General features: G+C 36.0%; 1 protein-coding gene across 3 annotated transcripts in view; it reads left to right on the top strand.

Annotated features, from left to right (window-relative positions):
* Positions 1–24,463, top strand: part of MTA3 (metastasis associated 1 family member 3) — a 219,487-nt gene that overhangs the window by 153,769 nt on the left and 41,255 nt on the right. For all 3 annotated transcript variants that reach the window (XM_056823423.1, XM_056823468.1, XM_056823507.1), the window contains exons 9-11: positions 7,231–7,419; positions 21,187–21,261; positions 21,964–22,022. In XM_056823423.1, coding sequence (XP_056679401.1) covers positions 7,231–7,419; positions 21,187–21,261; positions 21,964–22,022 — 323 coding nt within the window. The remainder of the gene's footprint in view (positions 1–7,230; positions 7,420–21,186; positions 21,262–21,963; positions 22,023–24,463) is intronic.

Genomic DNA, 24,463 nt, shown 5'->3' with positions numbered 1-24,463 from the left:
ACCATTGACTTTCCTGTCTTCCTTTAAGCCCCAATTAAAATCCCACCTTCTACACAAAGTCTTCACTACCTGTTCTTAATTCTATTACTTTTCATTTATTTTTAATCATTTCCTTTTTATTCTATGTATAGCTTGTTTTGTATATTTGTTTCCATGTTATCTTCCCAGTAGATTGTAAGTTCTTTGGCTCTTGTAAGGGGTGGTGGGTGGGTTAATTTTTAACAGGTGTAATAATTAAAATAGTGGGAGTCATAAACTGTGATAGATAAGAGTGTTTGGCTTAAATTGTGACTGCAGAAAATATGGTTTCAAGACAGTGTCTTGTTTTAAATCAAATATAAGGTGGTTTCCAAGGAAAAATTCCCAAATATTAAATATACCCAAGTCAGCTGGGTTTTATAAAGATTTTAATTAATACAAATGAGGAATTAAAGAAAGAGAGAGAGAGAGAAAAAAAGGGAATAATGAGAAAAAAAAAAGCTAGGCCAGCCTTAAGAGAAAGAGATCAGTCAGTCTTCAATCCACTCCCCACAAGATTTGTCCCAAGCTAGATCCTAGTGTTCAGAGAGACACCAGGCAGCTTTGGCCTGCTCCATCTCCAGAGAGAATTCATCTGAGACAGTCCCCAAGAGAGTCCCGAGAGAGAGAGAGAGAGAGAGAGAGAGAGAGAGAGAGAGAGAGAGAGAGAGAGAGAGAGAGAGAGAGAGAGAGAGAGAGAGAGAGAGAGAGAGAGAGAGAGAGAGAGAGAGAGAGAGAGAGAGAGAGAGAGAGAGAGAGAGAGAGAGAGAGAGAGAGAGAGAGAGAGAGAGAGAGAGAGAGAGAGAGAGAGAGAGAGAGAGAGAGAGAGAGAGAGAGAGAGAGAGAGAGTTTCCTCTCTCAGCTTTTCATGTCCTTTTAAAGGGAATTTTCTCCTATGTCACCTCCCCTAAGTTCTTACATCTACCAATCACAGTAGATGTTTTCCAAAAGACAGACCATTCTTAAATCACACCTAAGTAGGCTTAAACTTTTGATTAAGTTCACACCTGAAAAAACCTCTGAGTAAGTTCTCACCTCTTTGTTCCTTGTAAATTCACAAGTTGCCTGACCTTTATTGGTACTTAGCACCCTTTTGTATTAGATCTAAAAATAGGCACAATTTAAGAACTTTTGCCTTACTATAAGTATGGGTTTAAGTATTTTTCATTGTTTAGCAAGGAGTTTCTTCCCCTAAAGCATGCTTAAGTAATGGTGGAGTAGAGGTCTCACATTCCTGATCTAAGTTCCTTCATTGTTTGAAATGGGGAATGGTCTTAACCAAATCTTATGAAATAGGGTCTGAGAATTTTTAAGATTCACACAGGGTTGGATTTGATTATTTAAGAATGTGGTTGCCAGGAATTTAATTAACTCATTTATTTACAAAATGTAGAAAGAGAGAAGCAAGAAATCAGAGAGAGGATAAGGTAAGATATCTAACCTGAGCACTAAGTAATTAACTCCAGGCCCCTTCAGGCAGGGAGAGTTAGTTCCAGCTGCCCTCAGCAAAGCCAAGGACCTGGGCCGTGTCTCTCAAGAGGTCTCTCCCGAGGATAGTTTTTTTCAGAAAATCCAGCAGTTGGGAGCTTTTCACTCATCATGGGTAATTCAAAGGAAGAGATTCAGAATAGCCTCACCAGGAAAAACAGGGTCTCACATCCAGTCAGCAGCTTCTTCAGCAGCCTCAACTCGAAACCATGAAGAATTGAATTCTCACAGGAAGTAATAGCTCTTTTTAAAGAAGCTTCTTTTGTATCACTTCCTATGTCTTCCCTAATTTTATGTCTACCAATCACAGTTGACGCTTTGTTTCGACAGTCATCCACTATCAGACCTCCCACTTAATGTGTGAAATGGGGTGTTTACACCTTTGGTGATTAAATCTAAAATGGGCAGATCTTCATATTCATCTTTAAATACCTTTTCCAAGAATAGACAGGGGTTACAATTTAATCTTCACAACAATGAGAGAGTTAAGTATTTTCATTGTTATAATCAGGGGAGAGTTAAATTTAATCTTCACTTCTCTCTTGTATCCTTAGCACAGTGCCCTGGCACATAGTAGATGTTTAATAAAGGTTGATCTATTGATCCCAAGGCAATATATTCCACTTTTAAACATCTTCAATTATTAGGAAGCTTTTCCTGATTTTTAAAGCTCCAATATTTCTTTCTGCAGTTTCCATCTTTGCCCCTGGTTTGGCACATTTTGAAGGCAATCAGAATGAATTTAATAACTCCTCCATATGAGAAATTTTCAGATACTTGAAGATAGTTATCATGTGTCTTCTAAAGCATCTCTTTTTTCAGTATGAACCTGCTCAGTTTCTTTGTTGATTCTTCTATATGACTCAAGGCCCTTTACCATTCTTGTTGCCCTCCAGATAATCAATGCCTGTCCTCAATTGTGGTTCAAAGAATTTAAAATCGATGAGCAACTTTCTCCTGTTCTATTAATCAATTCTAATATATCATGCACTGGAGAAGTAATCCTTCTTGCCCTACGTTGGATGTTTTACTTCCCTAGGTCTACATGCTATGCTTCTTCTGAGCCAGCCAAAGTTCATGTTTGCTGCCATATATACTCTTTTTAAATAAAATAAATTTTAATTAATTTCATAAAAAAAATATTTTTCCATGGTTACATGATTTATGTTCTGTCCCTCCGGGCTTTCCTCACCTTTCCTGGAGCTGACAAGCAATTCCACTGAGTTATACATGTAGTGCCTTATACTCTTGACTCACATTAAGATTATAGTTTACTAAAGACCTCCAGTCTTATTCATAATAATTGCTAAAATCTGTACTTTTAAAAAATAAAATATACTTCACAACCAAAGTCCAATTACAAATCGCATTTAGGCAGAATCCGGAATCAATATCTGAGTGATTGAATTTATTTACTTGTATTATCCTAATTAGCCAACAGAATACAGTTTGAATCAAAATTTTTTTTTGGACCTGGCTAATGTTGGAATTTGTCATGGGTTTTCTTTTTCTTTACTTCTCAATGTGTTGATGAGAGGGTGGTATGAAGAAGAAATTTGGAACTAAAAACATAATGAAATTGAATTAAAATTCTTAATGAAAAAAAATATTTGAAAAGCTATCTAATCAACATTATTATTCATAGAACACATTGAATTCAGCATTACCTATTTGTTTTAAATGGTGTCTCGTATGTCCTCGCTGATGAAATTCTTCCTCTGTCATACCCACTACTTTTTGTAATACCTGGTTTCATGGATGCATAATATTTTCTTCTACTTTAATTTTTGGATATAATCAATAAGCTTCTCCAGCATTTTTTAGGAGAAAAAGACTGATGGGAATTTAAAATTGTATATAAAGAAAAGTTGGTTTGTCAAATTTTCATAAATTGTAAACTATCTAACCATGTGTTGTTTTTAAATAATCAGTTACTATAGCCTAAAATATTTTATTGTGACTTTAATAACATAATTCTATTGCTTAAAATTAGACGAATAGGTTTTGGCATGTTTGCTTTGTTTCCTGGTTTCATGGTATGTTTCATGGAATAAATGCTTGTTGTTTATCGTAATAATTAGGTAAAGAATTTGGAAGAGAATTAATTAGTAGTTCTTTTTTTTCCCCAGGATGGGGTGGTTAAGTGTCTAAGAAAACTTAGCTTGTTTTGTTTTTGCATCTTTCAGTTACAGAACTTTTTTCATCATACACATGCTATAAATAAACCAATTGTCATGTTCTGAGTAAGTCAGCATGTATAGGTGATGATAACATATACCTGGTAATATCTCAAGTCTACATTTTGTGATTTGACATAAGTTTTCAAAGAGCAAAGAAATATTTAACAACATTATTGCAGTTACTCTGTGCAGTTAATAACCATACTCATATTTAAAATAATTAAACCATTATTACTTAAACGATGTGAACTTTTTTTTTGCACAAAGATGAGTAGATATCAATAGTAAAGATAGAAACACTAATCAATATCCTTGATTAGAAAAAATAATTAGCAAACTCTTATGTGAAGACACTTTTATTCTTATTTTGTTGTGGAAAGTAAATGGGTTGATCTTAAAATAGTCATCCTTCTTTAATTAACTTAGTTTCCATAAATAAATGATGCTTATCTTTCTAAAAGAGATATTTCAATTTTACACCTCTTAAATTTAATCATCAGGGATCCAAGGTCAGAATATTTATGTGCCTAAAATCTAGGTGTCATTTAAGGGAAAAAAACATAAAGCATAGCCAGTCTTAGACCATAATCCAGTATTTGATTTTTATACATATATTTTTCTGTTTCTTTCATTCATACATACATACATACATACATACATACATACATACATACATACACACATACATACATACACACATACACACATACATACACATATGTACATACATATATATACACATACACACATACATACATGACCCCATATTTAAAAAAATTATAACAATCATTTCGCCATAATACTTCCTTCTCCCTAGTCAATCACAATCTTGTAACTGAAAACTATTTAGCAAAACTAGAAGATATGTACATTTTATATTTTCCAGAAATGTACTGATCTCACTTCTAGATTGAGCTGAAGAATGTGTATCACCATCAATTCTTTGAGATTGAGATTGATCAATTAGTACTTAACTGCCTTTGAGTTATGTTATTATTCACACATTTTTAATTTTGGTTATTGTATTTAATATTTCACTGGTTCTACTTCATTCAGCATCCTTTCATATAATTCTTCACACTTAGCTATGAAATCATCATGTTCATAATCTTTAGGACATACTAATATTTCATTACATTTATTTTTTTACACTTAAACTACTTCCAATTAAAGACCATCCACTTTTTTCGTGTGTGTGTGTGTGTGTGTGTGTGTGTGTGTGTGTGTGTGTGTGTGTGTGTGTAATACAAAAATTGCTACTGTCAATATTTTGTTACATGTAGAATCTTTCCTTCTGTCTATGAATTACTTGATGCATATGCCTAAAAGCAGAATCATGGGGTCAAAGCACACAAACAATTTAATTATTTTTCTCACATAATTTCATGTTTTCCAGAAAGTTTTCACTGATAGTATATTAGTGAAACCCCCCCCCCCCCCCCCATCTTGTCTAGGACATACATAGTGTTCTTTTTAAAAGGATTTTGACATTACTTAGTTTAAGAAATTGAAATACAAAACTCCAAATTAGCAAACCTATTAAAAGGTATTTGTAAGTAAGCTTTTTCATCTTGACTTTTACGGATTATTTAGGGAGAAAATGATAAATTTGGTTCCTATATTGCCAAGGATTTATTTTATTTTTTTGCTGAGCCAGATTACATAATCTTAATTATTTTGAACATTATATTATAGTTTTTCATGGGCCTATGTGAATGAGATATTCCTTCTAATAAAGAGGTACAAATTATGATCCTTCTAAGTCTACTTATCTTCTGTGCTATAATAGATAGTAATTTCTGAGTATATTGGTGAATTCTCTAGGTGACTAATGGATCAAGGTTTACTTACCCTCCTCCCTTGGTATCCTCCTGGTTTCCTCCCTCTCTTCAGAAGTGTTTCAGCTTCCCCCTCCCCCCTTTCTTCAGTCTCCCTCAAATCACTCTTTTATCTTCTTTTCTCAAGTAAGGGTTTATTTGGGGAAGACAGGACGAGGGTAGAGGATAATGTCAGAGGGGTTGGATATCCTTTTTCTCTACAGGGAGCTTTGGTTTGGAGGATATTGGGGAATTGGCAATTCTTTCACTCTTGTGGAATAGAGTCAGAGAGATAGGTATAAGATATATATAAGATAGATAACTGTCTTTCTTCTTCTTCCAACCAGCCAGGTAACCTCCAACTTGATTAATTCAAGTCCAGAGACAGAATTAGCTTCTTCACCACCATCAGCTACACCAGCCAAAGCCATGTCCAGACGAAAGCCTCTCCTCCTCTGTCAGAAGCCAAAAGCTAAGAAGCCCAGTTCAGCCCCATTTAGCCCAGTTCAGACATTGGCTTGGCTTGAACTGTTCATTTTGACTGACAGATGATGTCCTTTGCATGCATGTATATTCTCTCTTTTATAGTGCCTCTAGTACATGTTAATAGTTTTCACAAATTTTCCTATATGCAGAAGAGCATTTTTTTTAAACCCTTACCTTCCATCTTGGAATCCATACTGTGTATGGGATTCCAAGGCAGAAGAGTGGTAAGGGCTAGGCAATGGGGGTTGTGACTTGCCCAGGGTCACACAGCTGGGAAGTGTCTGAGGCAGATTTGAACCTAGGACCTTTCATTTTTAGTTCTGGTTCTCAATCCACTGAGCTACCCAGCTGCCCCCAGAAGAGCATTTTTTAAAAGTCTAGAGATCATGGAATTTTACAACCTCTGAAGAATTATTTTTCATACCCAAAAGGCAATGAAAACGTGTATGGTTGGGTTGCCATGAGCAGGCTTAATAATTTATAGACAAGGGGGGCAGCTGGGTAACTCAGTGGATTGAGAGCCAGGTCTGGAGATTGAAGATCCGAAGTTCAAATCTGGCCTCAGACACTTCCCAGCTATGCGACCCTGGGCAAGTCACTTAATCCCAATTGCCTAGCCCTTACCGCTCTTCTGCCTTGGGACCAACACACAGTATTGTAACAGTTCCAACAGTTCCAACACAGAAGATAGGGTTTTAAAAAAATAATATCACAGGAAAGGGATTAAGAAGAATCAAAGTAATAGAATAAAAGAAATATAAGAGAGAACAAAAGAAGATGGATAAGTCATATGGAAAGAGCACTTGATGACTGATAACCTATGTGCTTCACTGGTATCCTTAAACTGTAAGACCTTTCTCCTACACTCCAGCATCTGAGGGGAAATGAGTACACATGGTTGTGTTGCCTGGAAGGCAGTGCCTCCATTGAGGTAGCAGATTCATTTGATTAGATATAGGCTTGGTTAGCCTGGATTTGATAGACTACCTATCCTACATTTGTTTGCAGATCATAATTCAGCTCATTGTAAACATTTAAACAGTATTACTGAAAAAGAATATTTAGTTATCTTCATTTCCTATAAGTCACTTTTACTTTCATGGTATTAAAAATGTAAATGACACATTATTCTTAATTAACTTTGTCATTGTGAATATACCTTGTTAACCGTTGCTATTTGTTAATGAGTAAGTAATTCTGAGCTCCTGACCTCCCTTGTCTCTATTTCTTATTCTCTTTAGTTCCATGCTATGGACACATTATACAGACACAGCTATGATTTGAGCAGTGCAATTAGTGTTCTGGTACCACTCGGAGGACCTGTTTTATGTAGAGATGAAATGGAAGAATGGTCTGCTTCTGAAGCCAGCCTATTTGAAGAGGCTTTGGAAAAATACGGAAAAGACTTCAATGATATTCGTCAGGACTTTGTAAGTAGAAAGTTGTAAGGCCTTTTTTGGTGATTTAAATAAGTCATGGCATGAGCACTGTATTGGACATGCAAATATTTTAAAGCATTTATCTCCAAAGCTCATGTTTCAACTGCTATCTTTTCACTACACAACAAACATGAGTCTTTTCAGGATGAGAATCAAAGTTTGATCGTGCTTCCCGTTTTAAGGGAATGACTGCTTTACCAATGAATAAGACTAGAAATCTGATGTTCCTTGAGCCTCTACTACAAGTTCCAGTAATAGGTCCTTCTCTCTGCTTTTGGGCAAAGGCAAAATTTGGACATGATTTAAATTTTTATTATATTTTCTATGTTGTTATCTTTCAATTATTTAGTTATGTGAATCTTTTATGATTTTGATAGCAGGCATTTTTCTAATAATGTAGTCTAGTTGAGAATTATACTTTTTATATCTGTATGCCAAAGAAATGAAGGGGAAACACACACATGCACACACACTTTTGTACAAAAAAATTCATATCATATGGTGACAGAAAGTTATACCATCAGGGAATTTCTTTGCTGAGATATATCTTAGGAATTGCCCTTTGATAAAATCTCCTCATTTTACAAAGAAGGAAACAGATTAATTCATGTAGGTAATTGAGTGGCTTTTTCTTCTTTTCTTTAGATTTAGCATCTTCCTCCTCATAAAACGTTGACATTATATACTGCAGTATTTTAAATTGATATTTACAAACCAGAGGCTTTTATTTGAGGATTAGAAAAAGCTTCTAAGACTGACCTATTCATTCTATTTCAATTTTTAAAAACTGAACTATATTTTCAATTTATGTGCTGTTATATATTCAATGTGATTTTTCTGTAGGGAATGACCACATTGTTTCTTTTTTTAAAAATCCTGATCTTCTGCCTTAGGATTAGGACTATGTAGTGGTTTCAAGGCAGAAGAGTGGCAAAGGCTAGGCTACTGGGATCAAGTTACTTTCCCAAGGTCACACAGCTAGGAAGATTATGAGGCCAAATTTGAATCCACTTCCAAACCACTGAGCCACATAGCTGCCCCCACCACATTGTTTCTTGACCATATAGACTGCCTCGGGGATTATACAAAGTAATTCCCATGTTAAGATGTTGCTTATAACCCCTCAAGAGCCACTTCCATGGAAAGTAGAACTACACTTTTTATTTATTTATTTTTATTGAATATTCTTTCCTTCTCACTTAGAATTAGTTCTCAAGTATCAGTTCCAAGATCTGTAAAGATTAGGCAGTTCAAATTAAGTGATTTTCTTAAGAGTCAAAAACCATCTCCAGCTACCTACCTGTTGCGCGCGCGCACGCGTGTGTGTGTGTGTGTGTGGGGGGGTAGGTAGCTGGGAAGTGCCTGAGGTCACATTTGAACCCAGGACCTCCCATCTCTGGGCCTGGCTCTCAATCCATTAAGGTATCCAGCTGCCCCCTACTATAATTTTTAGCAAGAGACTGGTTGTGATATTTTTTTCTTGTAGAATTAATTTAAAATGTCATTAATCCTGACAAAAAGGGAAAAAATCTCCTATGCTAGTTTAATTGGAATTTATTAAATCCCAGAGATATAATTTTAACCTGCTAATTACTTGTCCAGTTAGTTTCTCACTGGTCAATTAATTGTGATATTAGTACATTTTTCATATTTTATGATTCCTTCCTTCATCCCTGGACAGCCTTTCCCTCTCACCATCTGTCTACCTTTCTCTCTTTTCAAACATAGTTAATTCTTTTTCTAGATTAAAATCTTTCTAATTTATAAGCAAATAATAGATTAAGATACAGTCCCATCTTATGTATTTTCCTACATATTATTTATATAGGTATACATTTTAAACAAAGTCATAAGTTGTTGAGCATCTTGAGCATCTTTGTAGCCATCTATCCAAATTTTAAGCTTCTTAAGATGACATCTTTTAAATTTCTTTTCTATCTTACTTTTTAATACATAGCTATACTCTTTGTGATCATGCCCTATACAATTATTCCTCACCTTTAATGGGAGTATCATTCCTTAAAAACAGTGGGGAAGTAAAAAACGCATATGTTGTTTTACTGAGCATATGGGAAACAGGGAGTAGGCTTCCCTGACCACCAAAAATTGTAATCTTTTACTTTTGCTGAAGATACATTTTCTTGCATGCAGTTCTGTATAATAAAAAACATATTATGATTATATCCACTTTTTCTAACACAGTAACAGTGAAATAATGCACAAAATGCAAGGGAGTGGCGAGGCAGTGCTGGAAGTGACTGGGAGGGTCAGGGGCTGTGATGTCAGAAGCACTCCACGGTAAAAATGGGGGAAAGGGTGGCTTGTCAACTCTAATGATCTTTTCAGCTCTATGGCAATCACATGCCTTGAAATGAATATCCAGCCCCAGGCCTTAGTCCAGAACTCTACCCTGATGGCTAGGGGTGGCAGCATCTCATATACCTAATTTTTTCCTATGTTTTTCAGTTCACTCATTGAACATTTGAGAGGTTACTTTACACCTTTTTGGGGTGGATTCATGAATAAAATTTGGAATACTTTCGTCCTTTTTGGAGATATAAACATTGCATTGTACTTCTTTTCCTTACTGCATATCAACGTGAATGTGTGTAGTTGCTAATGCAAAAGTAAAAACATTACTTATAAAATCGTGCATGTCTATAAATGACTAACTGATGAAGTTATGTTTTATTCTAGAAGCAATGAGGAAGCATTCAGGATTTTTGAACGGGGAAGTGATTTGGTTATAACTATGCCTTTGAATCTCTTTTGATTAAAAAAGGAAGCTTTTATTGCAATAGAGAAATTTAGTGGAAAGGAAGATACCTGGTTTTATTTTGGACTTAATATCTTTGTGATGAGGATGTAACATCTATGAAGAGATGCCTTTGAAGATAGTGGATGTGGAAGGACTGAAATTCAGGAGACAAATAAAGTCTGTATATATGTAGCTTTAAGAATCATTTGCATAGAGGGCAGCTGGACGTCTCAGTGAATTGAGAGCCAGGTCTAGAGATAGGAAGTCCTGGGTTCAAATCTGGCCTCAGACACTAACTAGCTGTGTGACCCTGGACAAGTCATTTGACCCCCATTGCCTAACCCTTACCACTCTTCTGCTTTGGAACCAATATATAGTATTTATTTTAAGGGAAATGTAAGGTGTTTTTTTTTTGTTTTTTTTTAATGAATCATATGCATAGATCTGGTGCTTGAAGATATACTTACTGATAATGATGTCCAAGGGAAAAAGAAAGTATACAGAAGAAGAAAGCCTAGGACAGAACTTTCGGGAGAGCTCACCTTAAAGTATCTGAAGATTATGATTCAGCAGTAATGAGTGGTACTCACATTTTTAGGAGAAGTCACGAGAAAACAATGTCATGGAAATTATGGAAAGAGAAAAAATCCAAAAGGGAAGGAGTTTAGCAGTGTCTAAAAATCCAAATGAGATCTCAAGGAGATTAACTGAGAAAAAAGGTCATTGGATTTAGCAGTTAAGAGCTCACTAGTATTCTTTGATACAGCAGTGTCAGTAGAGGGGTAGATTCAGAAACCAGGTTGCAATGGAATGAGGAGTAAGTGTGAAAATAGCAGTATAAATGGCTTTTCCTATTAGTGAAAGACTGAAAGGAAGGTGAGATATAAAGTGTATTTGGCGACTTGGAAAATTCCTGGAATTGAATAAGGGTATTTAAAATATTTTTTAAAAGATTTATGCTCTTTTTAAAAAAATCCATTATTTCTGTGTCTGTTGCTCCCTGCCTCCCTGAATTGTGACAAGGAAAACCAGGCTAAAAAAACCACTCCTGCCTGATTAAAAGTGGTAGAACTGAGCAGGTTTGTTGGAGTTGAGAGGCAAACTAATAGAGAGGAAGCAACTGAAAATAACCACGTATAGAAGTTGATATGGGAAACTCCCATTTGAGATTAGGGGAAGAGATGAAGCACATGTCATCAGGTTCATGACAGCCCTGTAAGAGGTTATCTCCTGGACTTCACACATCAGCATTGTACTTCCATCTTTGATGGGTTGGACTTGTGCATCTGTCGTCATTCAGTATATGGGGTACATCAGGGATGTTGAAACAGGTCAGGGACGTTAGAGTGAATGTTCTTATGGTTTTACCATTTTTGACTAGGAAACAAGAAGTTTTTAGCATTGAGAAACATAAATTATTCTAGAAAAAAGGAGGAGATAGGCATAGAAAGGAAACGTGTCTACAGCAGATTACTTGTTACAACAAAAGGTTAGCCTCAAACAACTGGAGAGGTTTCACAAACTCCCAAAAAATTATGTAATTTTGACAAAAAGATGTAAAGTTCATATTGAAAACGTGGATTATAGAAATTAAATTATTTTTCTGAACAACTTGATTTCTTTCTTGTCATAATCCAGATCGAAGGTTTTTTGAGTTTGCCCAGACCAAATTAACAAACAGATTTCTTGACTTATTTGCCCTCACCCGGGATTTCTCTTGTTCTGAGGGTTATCTTGTACCTAGGTCTCTACTCAAAGGGACGAGGGCCGTCGGCATTCATGGAAAGGACAACTTTATTAAATACAACCACAGATTAAGTAAGGATCTTATTTTTGTTCAGTCATTTAATTTCATTCATAATCTGACTCCTTATGATTCCATTTGGGTTTTTTTTTTTTTAAGCAAAGATACTAAAGTAGGTTGCCATTTCCTTCTCCAACTCATTTTACAGATGAGGAAACTGAGGAAAATGAAATTGTTGTGTGAATTTATATAAAATTTACTCACTTACTCTATTTAAAACCCTTTCTTGTTTGATACCAGTGTCACCCTTTGACACAGGTACTATGGTAGGAATTAGAAATCTGAATGATTTCCCTGGTGCCCTGACGTTGTGTCTTGGCATATAGAAGGGGCTGGCTGAATTGCTGGTGTGTGATCAGTGTCCTGTCCAGAAGTCAAGCCTGTCCAATCGGAGGGTCTCAGGAGGAGTGGCTACAACTGGCTGTATAAGAGAAGGGACAGAGGAAGTATACTCTGTCTCTCTCCCTTTTTTGGAGTTTTTTACACTTGGCACCACACTGGCTTTTCTCTCAGCCAGCAAGTCACTTAAGCCAATGCACCCTTGCTACTTAGAGTTTAAGTTGAGGTAATGTGGAAGTGGTTTTATTTAGGTGCATCCAGGTTATCATGTGATCTCTCTCTCTGTCTTTTCCTGTCTCTCTGACCTTTACTAAAGAATAATTACACACTAATACACAGTTTTCAGAGAATTTTATCTTAACAGTTATTTCCATAAAGGTTACATAGCTAGTAAGTGTGTGGGGTCAAATTTGACCTCGGGTCTTCCTGATTCTAGGTATAGTACTATGTTCCCTAAGATATCATGCCTGTTGTAATAGGGGAACTTTCCTAGAGGGACGTAAGATGAAATGTCCCTCTTACGAACTCCCCAGGCCTGGGAAAGCACAAACACCTTGGCTTATAGAAAACAAAGTTTATTTTATTAAGGGAGTAAGGAAAACTGGCAGGTAAGACCCCAATACTCTTTTTTGTTTGTTTGTTTGTTTGTTTCACAAAACCCTTACCTTCCATCTTGGAATCAATACTGTGTATTGGTTCCAAGGCAGAAGAGAGGTAATGGCTAGGCAATGGGGGTTAAGTGACTTGCCCAGGGTCACACAGCTGGGAAGTGTCTGAGGTCAGATTTGAACCTAGCACCTCCCACCTCTAGGCCTGACTCTCAATCCAATGACCTATCCAACTCCCCATTATTCTTAAATACTAAGTTCCATCCAACTTCTAAGTCCCCTGTGAAAGGAGAGCCTTTTTCCTCCCCAACCCTGCTCTATCTGACTCCCAGAGATAGCTCCAATGCTATCTGACTAACCTGATCTGCCCACTAGTGATTAACAAATAGAAAGGGGAAAGCCTAGTTTTGGCTGTACTAGGCAACCCAAATTCCAGATGAAAATCTTTCATTTACCTTAGTCCAAGAAGATTTCTGGCAGATGGATCATTCTCTGATGATTTCTGTACTCAGGGGAAATGGTGCTCTTCAAAGATTCTCTACCAAGAAGTCAATAATTTCTCTATGAAATTTTGACTACCTACGTAAAATCTCTCAGAGCAAAACCTCCTCCAGCTTGGTGGAAATCCAGGCATAGAATCAAACCTTTTTCCAGTTCAGTGGAAATCCCAGAAGTTAAATAAGTCAGTTATTGTCAGTTCAAACTCTCACAATTCCTCTCTCCCATAATCCTCTCCCAGGGCTTGTATTAAAATTCACTTCTTTTAGCTAATCCATGAAATTAGTCTATCCCTAACTTACATTCCTACACTGTCCCCAAAATAACTCCAACCTTACTCCTTCCCTTTCTAGCAAGTCCTAACCCCACAGAAATCTATATCATTTTCCAGACTTAAAGTACTACTTCATGCCCCAAATGCAACAAACGTGTACTCCAGAAGAGAAAGAAGTCAAGGTTATTACTGTGGGAAGGACTCTTCTCCATTGTTGAACCTTCATTCTTAAATTTAATGTGAAAGCCAGAGGCCAGATTTGCTCTTCTTTGATGTTTCTATTCTTTGCTGCTCCTGGCCTCTAGTTCTGGACTTCTCCCTACTCTTCCCTTCAGTCATCATTCATAGTGGAGTGTTCCCTGGATACTTCTGTGGATCTATATTTCTCTCTCTAGAAAACTAAATCTCCAACTCTCTATCTCCTCTCTCTATCCTTTTTCTGCTGGAGGCTGGGTTTATTCTTCATCATTCCTACCCCCAGAACTCCATGGGTCTTTTTTCTGTGAGTGGCCTTACTCTGTTGAGCCTCTTACTACTTCCCAACTGCTGTTCTCTCTAGGCCACCTTAGCAGTATATATTTAGCGGTCAAGAGGGTTTAGTTGAATCAGGGAAGAGAAGAGAGTGCAAGTGACCATGACAAATAGAATGACAGAAGGAACTTGATGAATTGAGCATGAAGCCTCATAGATAGGCAGTGGAACAGTGAAATGAGCATAAAACAGTGTGTGTGTGTGTGTGTGTGTGTGTGCGCGCGTGCGTGCGTGTGTATAGATAGATATAGATATAGATATAGTATGATTATCTTCTATTAGAGACCAGAGTCCTAGGGTCAGAATTTAAATTCCTGTGGGAAAGGATAATGATGTTAGCCAGAGTGCACAAAAGTAGCATGTTTTGGAAAAAGTTTGGAATCTCTGTGGATGTGATTCCAGTAATGAGAACTTTGGGTCAAAAGGTTTGAAGAGTTCAGTGTGTGTGTATTTATTTATTTATTTTTTTGCGTTAAATCCAAGTTATTTTCCAGAGTGGTTGAATAAATTCACAGCTCCACCAACAATGAATTCGCCAGCCTATTTTCCAACAAATGAGTTTTCTCATCTTTTGCCATTTGCCAATAAGTGTATAGAAGGGTCATCTCAGAGTTCTTTTTATTTAAATTTTCTTAAAATTCTTTTAATGTTTTTAAGGTTTTTTAAGTTTGGAAACATGTTCATTTTGCATCATTTCATGACTTCTAAAATAATTTGCATGACTTTCCCCATATCCAGTATCTCTATGTTGGCACATTAATTTACCTTTTATTGGTACATTCTATAATTGTACATTACACTTCCCAGCCAAGGACTCTCCCTACAAAGTACACATGCATACCAGGTATAATTAAACAAAAGCTAACTGGGTAATTGGCAATCTTCCCAATTCACTTGGTGAAATTATAGGTGAAATGGGAAGGTAGGAGAAGACAGTGATTTGTATTATGAGTGAGTATAGGGTGGTCCATTCAGATACTCTGCAATTCTTTTTGGAGTCAATAAATTTTTTAGTCAACTTCTTAATGAAAATATGTAGGATGTTGGTGAAAAGCTTATCCACTAGGAGGGCAATTAAAAACCCAGTGGCAGACAGAAATTGAGTTATGTGTAAGAACAGGCCTAGGAAACCCAAATAAGTGACTTATTCAACAAGCTACTAGGAGAACAGCATGAGGACTGAACAGAAAGACACTGGGGCCTTCCTGTGCCAGAAATATGAGTTACTTTGGTTGCTCTCTTTCCCTGTGAACATATATGTATGTCTATACTTTCCACTGACATAATCATTTTTGAGGGAATACACTTTAGGTTTATGGAAAGAATGCTTTGTTACAGTTTATACTATGCCATTTTCAGTAAATGCCATTGCTTTGTGCTAATTTTGTCAACTAGCTAACTGGTAAAGGTGAACACAGTAGTTGAGAGGGCTCTTAAGCTATTATTTTAGGGGTGTAGTCCCATGGAATATCTGATGATCTTGTACTATATTGATATCACCTATTATATTTGACCCATTGTGTTATTTTTCACTGCTGACTTTATACAGTAGTCATTGTTGTGAATATTGCCCTTTTGTTTCTAATTTCTTTACACTGAATTATTCCTTGCAACTCTAATCATGTTCCTTACATTTTTCATATTTTTCATTCTTGTCACTTTCTAAAAGTTGTTAAAACTGTTAGTGCTACTAACATAATATAGGATAAACAGTCTAATGAGTTTTTATGATTTTATATTACTGGACAAAACATCAAATTTCATTTTATAGGACCACAATACCTCTGTTTCCCATGAGAGCAGTTTATTGTTCTGAAATGAGGTTTTGTATTAATATTTCAAAAATATAAATATAGAACGCACTGATTTTTTTAAAAAGGAACATCAAATTTAAAAAGGAGAGGACAAATTTGTAGACACAATGGGGCAATACTTGGGGGATTTTAATTAGTGTAGAAAGGAAAGAGTGAGTTAACTTCCTTTCTTGGTGTAAGAAATTGGATATTTTAGTTTAAAGACTTTTGCCAACTGTGACAAGGAAATCACTTTAATAGACTGATATATATTAATTTAAGGTTGCCAAGGAATTCAGCTATGTAATTCCTAAATGAAAACTCAAGTCAGCAGTCAACCTTTTATGGAGTTTTTAATTACAAACAGGAGGAAGAAAGGTATTAGAGATAGAGAGAGAGAGAGAGAAAAAGGGGAGAGAAGGGAATAGGGCTTAAATACCCCCTCTGTTTAGGCTGGGCCAAAATGCCCAAGCCCTTAGATAGCTGAGGCAAAGAAAAGAGATTAGTCCCTATCACTCACGTGACCAAAATGGAGAAACAGTTTAAGAGGCCATTGTAAGTAAACTATGTATGTTATTAAAGAAAGTGTCACTAAGAAGCAATGCTACAGGGAAAAGTTATTGATATATCTATTGCTGGAGTTCCATTTTTGTGGATAAAATTGTGGAAAAAATGAAGTTCTTTCTGCTCTCAAACTGCCTAAAGCCCTAGCTGTAGTTCATTGCTCTGCTCATACAGGTGGCTCTGACCCTGTCTCTAGAGGAAATGACCGAGCAGATGCCGCTGCAAAACTAGCAGCCATAGAAGGACCTGGATTAATTTTAACATTAACAACCACTGATAATTTAAATTTATCACTTTCCTATAATGAAAAGGAAGTGGAAAAATGGAAACAAAAATTTAAAGCAAAACAGATTAATGGAGTATGGGTGTCATCTGAAGGAAAACTCCTGCTCCCTAGAAGTTTCTATAACCAAATTTGCCAATCTATTCATAAAAATGATCATTTTGGCACCCAGGGCATCGTGGACTCTGTCAAGAGAGTATGGATAGCCCTTGGTATAACTACTATAGCCTGTAAAGTATGTTCTGCCTGCTCCATTTGCCAGGCATATAACCAACATGCATATCGTGGAAACAGTCTCAGGGGCCTCCACCTCCAGCCTCCTTCAGAGCAAGCTTCTCAGAGCACCACCTCTCAGAGCAAAACCTCTCCAACCACCACCCCAGTTCTCAGACCCCGCTATCTTTAAGGAAACCATCTCAGTTCCCTCCCCTCAGTTCTCACATCTACCAATCACTGTCCATGTCTTCCCTGTGCCAATGGTGGCTCTAGCTTAACCCAGGACCGCCCAGAGGTCTGCCCCTTTGCACATGTCTGTTGAAGGTCATATTCTCAAATAATTAAATTTTGATCTATGCTGCAACCCTTCCTAAATCCTGTTAGGACTGAGTAGGGTAGAGATTGTAAGTTCCAAGACCTGGTTCTGTCATTCCAAATATCTCTATTGTATCAATTCTAAAATCAATCATGACTCAAAGAACTTCCTGTTCTATGCTTAAGTATAGGTCAAAACCCTTTCCATTGTTCAGCAAAAGGTTTCTGTCTTAAAGTAATCTTAAGTAGGGAGGAGAAGGACCCTCCCATGCCAAGGTGGGGTTCACATTCCAATAGACTATCAGTAGGAAATTTTTCAAGTATGAAATTTCCCAATGGTGAAATTTCCAACATTTATAAGTCTAAGAAATTTTAAGGTTTACAATCCTCCCTGATGATCATTGGGAGACTAGTCTCCCCATTGATCATTTAACATAATCATTTTGTAGTTCTAAATGCACTTCTAACTATAGATATACACAATATTCAATTTTCTAAGAGAAATTAGAATAGTGAGAGAGGAAATAGAAAAGAAAAGAATGCAAAACCAATGTTTTGCTAGGCTCATTGACAGAAAGCCAAATTAGGGGCAGTCCCTTTTGGCATAACTGTGTACAATTACAGTAAATGTTCAATCAAAAGTTCAGTCCAATCAATCATATCCAAAGTTCATTCTTGATCTTCTTGATGAAGTGTAGGTTTTCGGCATCTTTCTGCAACAGTTCATTCTCTGGATATAAAAGTTTCAAGCTTCTGTCTTGAAAATCTTTTCTCGAAGAGAATCAAAATCTTTGATTTTTTTTATAACAGTAAAATCTTAAACAAAAATCAAAATTCTTGGATTTTTATAAAAATACAATCTTAAACAAAAAATATCAAAAATTCTTAGATTTTAAAGTAAAATACAATCCCCCCCTGAAGCAAGTATTAAAAAAATATCAAGTTTAGCTCAGTTATGGGGGTGTATGTGTCAATTATCAAAAAAATAGAAAAATAATCAAAAAAATAAGAAAAATTCAAAATAGCCCTTGTATAGGTCCAGTTTAAAGTAATTTCTATCCCACAAGTATGTAGGACAGAATACAGTAATATTTCACTTAGCCATTTGTAGCCAAGACTACAGGAAGTTGCCATAATATAAGAAGACAAGAATTAGAATTCTATTTTAATGGGGAAATGTCATTCCCTTGTCTGATTTTTCCTCAGGGATATAGGGAGCCAGCATGATAGTCAAGCTTTGTACTTGTTTGAGTACTTCGAAAAGAGTGTAGATACAAGGAAGTCCTACAACTTAAACACAAGTTAAGCGTCGCAACCTCGAGTCTCACTTTAATATTTCTTGTGTGCTCTATTGGCACTATCCAGGTTTAGTCTGCTCCTTGTTTTTATCCCTCTTCCTGGAATCAGACACAAACATTAATCACAGTCCTATAATATTTTTATCAATAAATGGCAGGTTCCCATAGTTTAAAGCTTTTAGGCATATATTGATATTATAGCAAGAGTATAATATTAACTTGTATTACTGCAGGGAAAAATAATATTAATATTAATTATGTGTACCTTCAGTACAAAAAATGAGAAAAAAATCAAATATTCTGATCAAAAAAATAAAAGAAAAGAAATAAGAAAAATAAGAAAAAAAATCAGTAATTCAATATGTTATTGAAAAAACAGCATCCATTTGTCTATGGATTATTATCTCCAATTCATATGATAAGATAGAGTCACAATTCATATGATAGGATACAGTCAATCAGTCTCAGCAGAAGATGCTTTCTTCACATGTGAGCAGTGAATCCAAGAGTCTCTTTCTCTAATCTTTATAGATGTTGGAGTAGTTAATAATATTTGGAATGGTCCTTCCCATAAAGGTTGAGTTGCTCCAGTTCACTTGAAAGTCTTGCTATAAACTTTATCTCCTGGGTTCAGGTCATGCAGAGAAAAGTCTAATGGTCCGGCTTGTACTGCAGCTCCGGATTCATGAAGTTCACATAGTTTGTGCTGTAACTCCTGTATATAGGAAGCAATAGTAATATCTCCCCCTAATAGCGATGTATAAGCCGGGGAGAAAGGCTTAGCCTGTATAGGTGGATGTCCAAAAAGCATCTCAAATGGTGAAATATGTAAGTCTCCTCTAGGCCCGCTTCTAAGATAAAATAGGGCCAGAGGGAGAATTTCAGGCCATTTTAAATGGGTCTCAGTGCATAATTTGCCAATCATAGTATTAAGTTCTTTATTCATCCTCTCCACTTGGCCTGAGCTCTGGGGATGATATGGAACATGGAATTTTGGAGTTATCCCCAAGCAAGAATATATTTGGTTTAAGACAGAATCGGTCAAATGACTCCCTCTATCAGAGTCAATACGTGCTGGCAAGCTAAAACGAGGAATAATTTGCTTTAAAAGTATCTTTGCAACAAAATCTGCCGTGGCTCGGGTCGTAGGAAATGCTTCTGGCCATCTGGTTAGTTGATCTACAATTACTAGACAAAATTTATAACGTCCAGCCTTTGGCATCGTTATGAAATCTATCTGTAGATGTTCAAAAGGTGTGTAAGCCAGAGGACGTCCCCCAAAGGCTGTTTCTATGGTACTGAGAAGGACCCTCCCATGCCAAGGCGGGTTCACATTCCAATAGACTATCAGTAGGAAATTTTTCAAGTATGAAATTTCCCAATGGTGAAATTTCCAACATTTACAAGTCTAAGAAATTTTAAGGTTTACACAACAATGAGTAAACTAAGGATTTGGTCTTTGATATATTGAGAAATAATATTTCAAATATTCTGGATTTTTTGTCTGTCAGCCTAACTAAATTAATTGCATCCTCCTTTCAGTATTGTGTCATTTATTTTCCTATTCCATAGCTAAAGGAAAATGTTTATAATATGGTAGTTATTATTTCCTGAAATAAAGTTTCCTGAAATAAAGTTTTTTATTGAACAATGGTTATATTTTGTAACTTTACCTGTTACACAATGCAGTTATTAAACTGAAAGCTATGAAATATTTTATGTTTGAGTATTTATTACAAATCTAAATTAAAGGGGCAGCTAGGTGACTTAGTGAATTTAGCACCAGACCTCAAGATCCTGGGTTTAGAACTGTGTGGCCTTGGGCAGATCATGAAACCCCAATTGCAATCCCCTTATCATTCTTCTGCTTCAGAACCAATAAACACTGTTGTGTTTCACACAGAAGGTAGTTGTTTTTTTTTTCAAATGTAGGTTAAGCATACATTTTTCTTCAACATTAGAGCAATTGTAAAATCAATGGGCCAGTTTCCCATTCCCAAATGACTTTTTGGTTGTAAGTCAGCATCCTTTATTCATTCAGTAAGCATTTATAGACCATCTATGAGACATAGAGTATGAATATAGTGGGAGATAAAAATGAACTGAATGTAGCATGAAATCCATTGTGCTCACAAGCTTGAATCTTTCTAAATTTAAGTTATTTCTGGATATATGATTATGGGATTTGGAATTTTGAAGGAATTTAGAGATCATATAGTACTCTCTCCCCTCTAGTTTTACAAATGAGAAAATGGAGGCCCACAGAGGTTCAAGGTATCAGATGGTAACTAGCAAAGCCAAGATTTGAATCTAGTTTCTCAGACCCTTAATGCATTGTCCTTTCCTCAGTACCATAGAAACAGGATTATGATGTTGGTTTTCCTTAGACAGTATTATTTTAAAGAAGAGATTTTTATGAAGATTTATCGTAACTACAATTTTTCAATTTTTTAAAATTTCAAACATTTATTTTTCAGCTTCCATGGAAGTCTTTGACAAGCATCATTGAATATTATTACATGTGGAAAACTACTGATAGATATGTACAACAGGTAATCCTATTATTTTGGCATTTATGAATATGCTACAAAACAAAGAAAAAATTTGATTCAGTGATTTGTCATCCTGTGGCATTTTTATAACTACTCCCAAGTTTAAGAGGCCATTCTAAGTAAACTATGTATGTTATTAAAGAAAGTGTCACTAAGAAGCAATGCTACAGGGAAAAGTTATTGATATATCTATTGCTGGAGTTCCATTTTTGTGGAAAAAATTAATCTTCCAAGTTACTCGTCTTTCCTCTTAGGACAAAACAAACAAACAAAAAAACTTGAACCACTTGATACTTCTTAGTTTTCTGAATAATTTAAAATGTACTTGTGATACCAGATCACATCAACATATTGGATATATAGTCATAGTTGTTTTGACTACTTATGTTTTTTGTAATTTCAAGAATAAAAGGAGGGGAGAGCTGGGTGGCCCAGTGGATTGAGAGTCAGGCCTAGAGACAGAAGATCCTCAGTTCAAATCTGACCTCAAATACTTCATAGCTGTGGGACCCTGGGCAAGTCACTTGACCCCCATTTCCTAGTCCTTACCAGTATTCTGCCTTGGAACCTATACCTAGTATTCATTCTAAGATGTAATGTAATTTAAGGGTTTTATTTAAAGGAAAAAAAAGAATAAAAGGAAATAGTAGTAATTCTTATATACATTATTAGTAAAGTGTTCTCCTTTTTTTTAAAATTTAGAAACGTCTGAAAGCTGCAGAAGCTGAAAGCAAATTGAAACAAGTCTATATTCCAACTTAGTAAGTACTGAAGCTTTTCTGATGAGTTTAAAAGCTGGATTCAGTGCAAATTATGCCCTTTCTTTATATTCAACCTTAATTAAATCACCAAATCTTTTTCTCCTGCTGTTTCTGATTCAGTTAAGGAATGGAAACCTTCTTTATCTTAAGACTGCAAAAATGTGATTAGGATAAAATGTTAACAGAGGAGACAAACCAAAGCAGACAAACATGAGGCACTGGGACATATGTAGTGGACTCTGCCTTAGTTTTAATGACAGGGAAAATGTCAGAAAACACAATCATATATGTATCAGGTAGATTGATTTTTGTGAAATTGTAGCTTCTGATGTCGAAAATTATGTTCAACTTTTTTTGTCATTCATCTAAGCCATACATATTTGCCTTGATCTTTTTAGTTGCCAGTGCTACTTAGAGTATTTTATGGTTTTTGTGAAGTATTTGATAACTTTATTTTAAGCTCATAAAGATGCTAGACATAATTTTCCTCATCAATGTTAATGAAAATCTTCTAGAATCTGAGGCTATAGAGACCTAGAAGAACATCTAGTCCCACCTTTCCCTGACTAAGAATCCCTTCTACATTCCTGCTATCCTTCATTTGAAGAACTCCAGTGAGGGAGAACCCTTGGCAAGCCATTACATTTTTTGGTCATTTCTGTTTGTTTGGACATTTCCTTTTGTACTAACCCTAAATCTGTTTCCCTGCCCTTTCCACCCATTGTTCAATGTCAGCTCTCTGAGGCCAAGAATACCAAATCTAATTCTCCTTCCATGTGATATCCCTTCTGATACTCAAGAGAGCTTTCCTGTTCCCTCTGACATTCCTCTAGGCTAAATATCCACAGAAATTTTCTGTGTTATATTTTTGAATCTCCTCACCACTTTTGGATGAATTTCAACTTTCCTATATGGTTCCTAAAAGGTAAATTTCCTGAACTGAATTCTAGTTGGGTCTCAATTATGGTCGAGTTAATGGAACCATTATTTCTCTCATTCTGGACACTATGTCTCACCTAATGGAGTCTTGAGTTCTTAATGCAGCTTCAGGTAGCATTAACTTCTTTTGGCAGCTGTATAACTTTCAATGGCCATCAGATTGCAGTTCATTTAAATCCATATATGGTCGTATCTCCTCTGCCCTTACTTTTGACACTATTTTTTTGCATCCAAGTATAAGAGGTTATATTTAGCTCCATTAAATTTCATCTCCTTTGATTAAATACATCCTTCTGCTAAATAAAAAAAAGTTGTCATTTCCTAGTAATATTCAACCCCTCACTCCCCACCCCCCCAATAAAACAAAATAAAAACCAGTTAAGCAAAACAAATGTATAACACATTGTCTGAGTCTGGTTGCATATACTTCATTCCACATTTCTAGTATATTATTCCTCTAGTGAGGGGAATGCTTTTTCTTCATTCCTGGAGCTCATCATTGCCTCAATTTAACTTTTTTTTTTCTTTCATGTTATCTTGATTTTGCTTGATTTTTGGGCAGCATGAATTCATATACATTTCCCTTTGGTTCTCTGAATTCTCAATATCATTGTTTCCTACAGTGTAAAAATATTGTTACTTTTCATATACTACAATTTGTTTAGTTACTCCTTGGTCATTAGAGACCCATATTTATCTAGTTTCTTGCTGCTATAAAAATTGTTGCCATAAGTCTTTTTGGTAGATTCGGGACCTTTCCCTGTCCTTTATTCCTTAGGGTAAATGTTTAGTTGTGTACCATAAGATGTGAATAACATCGTCTCTTTTCTCTCACAATTCCCAATAGTCTAAAATAGTCTAAAATTCATTGTTTGGCAGCTATAGGGTATTTCTTTGCCTGTCTTCCTGTAGTCCTGCTAATATTGGATTATTTCTGTCTTTCGTCATCTTCTGCCAAGTTGCCAGTTTGTAGGATGTGAGGTAAAATCTCAAAATTCTATAATTTGTAGCAAAATTTTTGTTCTTGAATTACCAAACAGTTTCCGTCAAGAGCTTCTACTGTACTCTCTTTCTTGACTAAAAGTACTCCTCCTTGCCCTTTCTTGACTAAAAGTACTCCTCCTTGCCCTTAAACTATGATCCAGAAATGGGTATAAGCAAATGGAGTTGCCAAACAGCATTTGGTCTTACATTTAGTGCTAGCACAGGGGAGCCCTGTATTCTCTTTCTAATTAATTTCCAGGTGCCTTTACTATCTCCAGCCTGGGAGTGCCCAAAGCTACTGCTGCTTCTGTCTCTACCAAACTAGTCCTACCACTGGTATTTCATTTGCCTTTCAGCCTCCAATCCTGTATCACAAATTATTCTTTCCAATTTTTATTGTCTTGGGCTATAAGGCTGTCTCTCTCTGACTCTTGTTGGCTCTGCCACTCAGGAGTTCAATTTGAGTCATTATTTTAAAGTTGTTTGGAAAGGAACATGTGGAGGGCTTAGCTGAGTGC

This window comes from Monodelphis domestica, chromosome 1 (assembly GCF_027887165.1).
Source record: "Monodelphis domestica isolate mMonDom1 chromosome 1, mMonDom1.pri, whole genome shotgun sequence".
In the NCBI taxonomy this organism is placed as follows: domain Eukaryota; kingdom Metazoa; phylum Chordata; class Mammalia; order Didelphimorphia; family Didelphidae; genus Monodelphis; species Monodelphis domestica.
The sequence above is the reverse complement of the archived record's forward strand: the minus strand, read 5'-3'. Positions and strand labels throughout refer to the sequence as shown.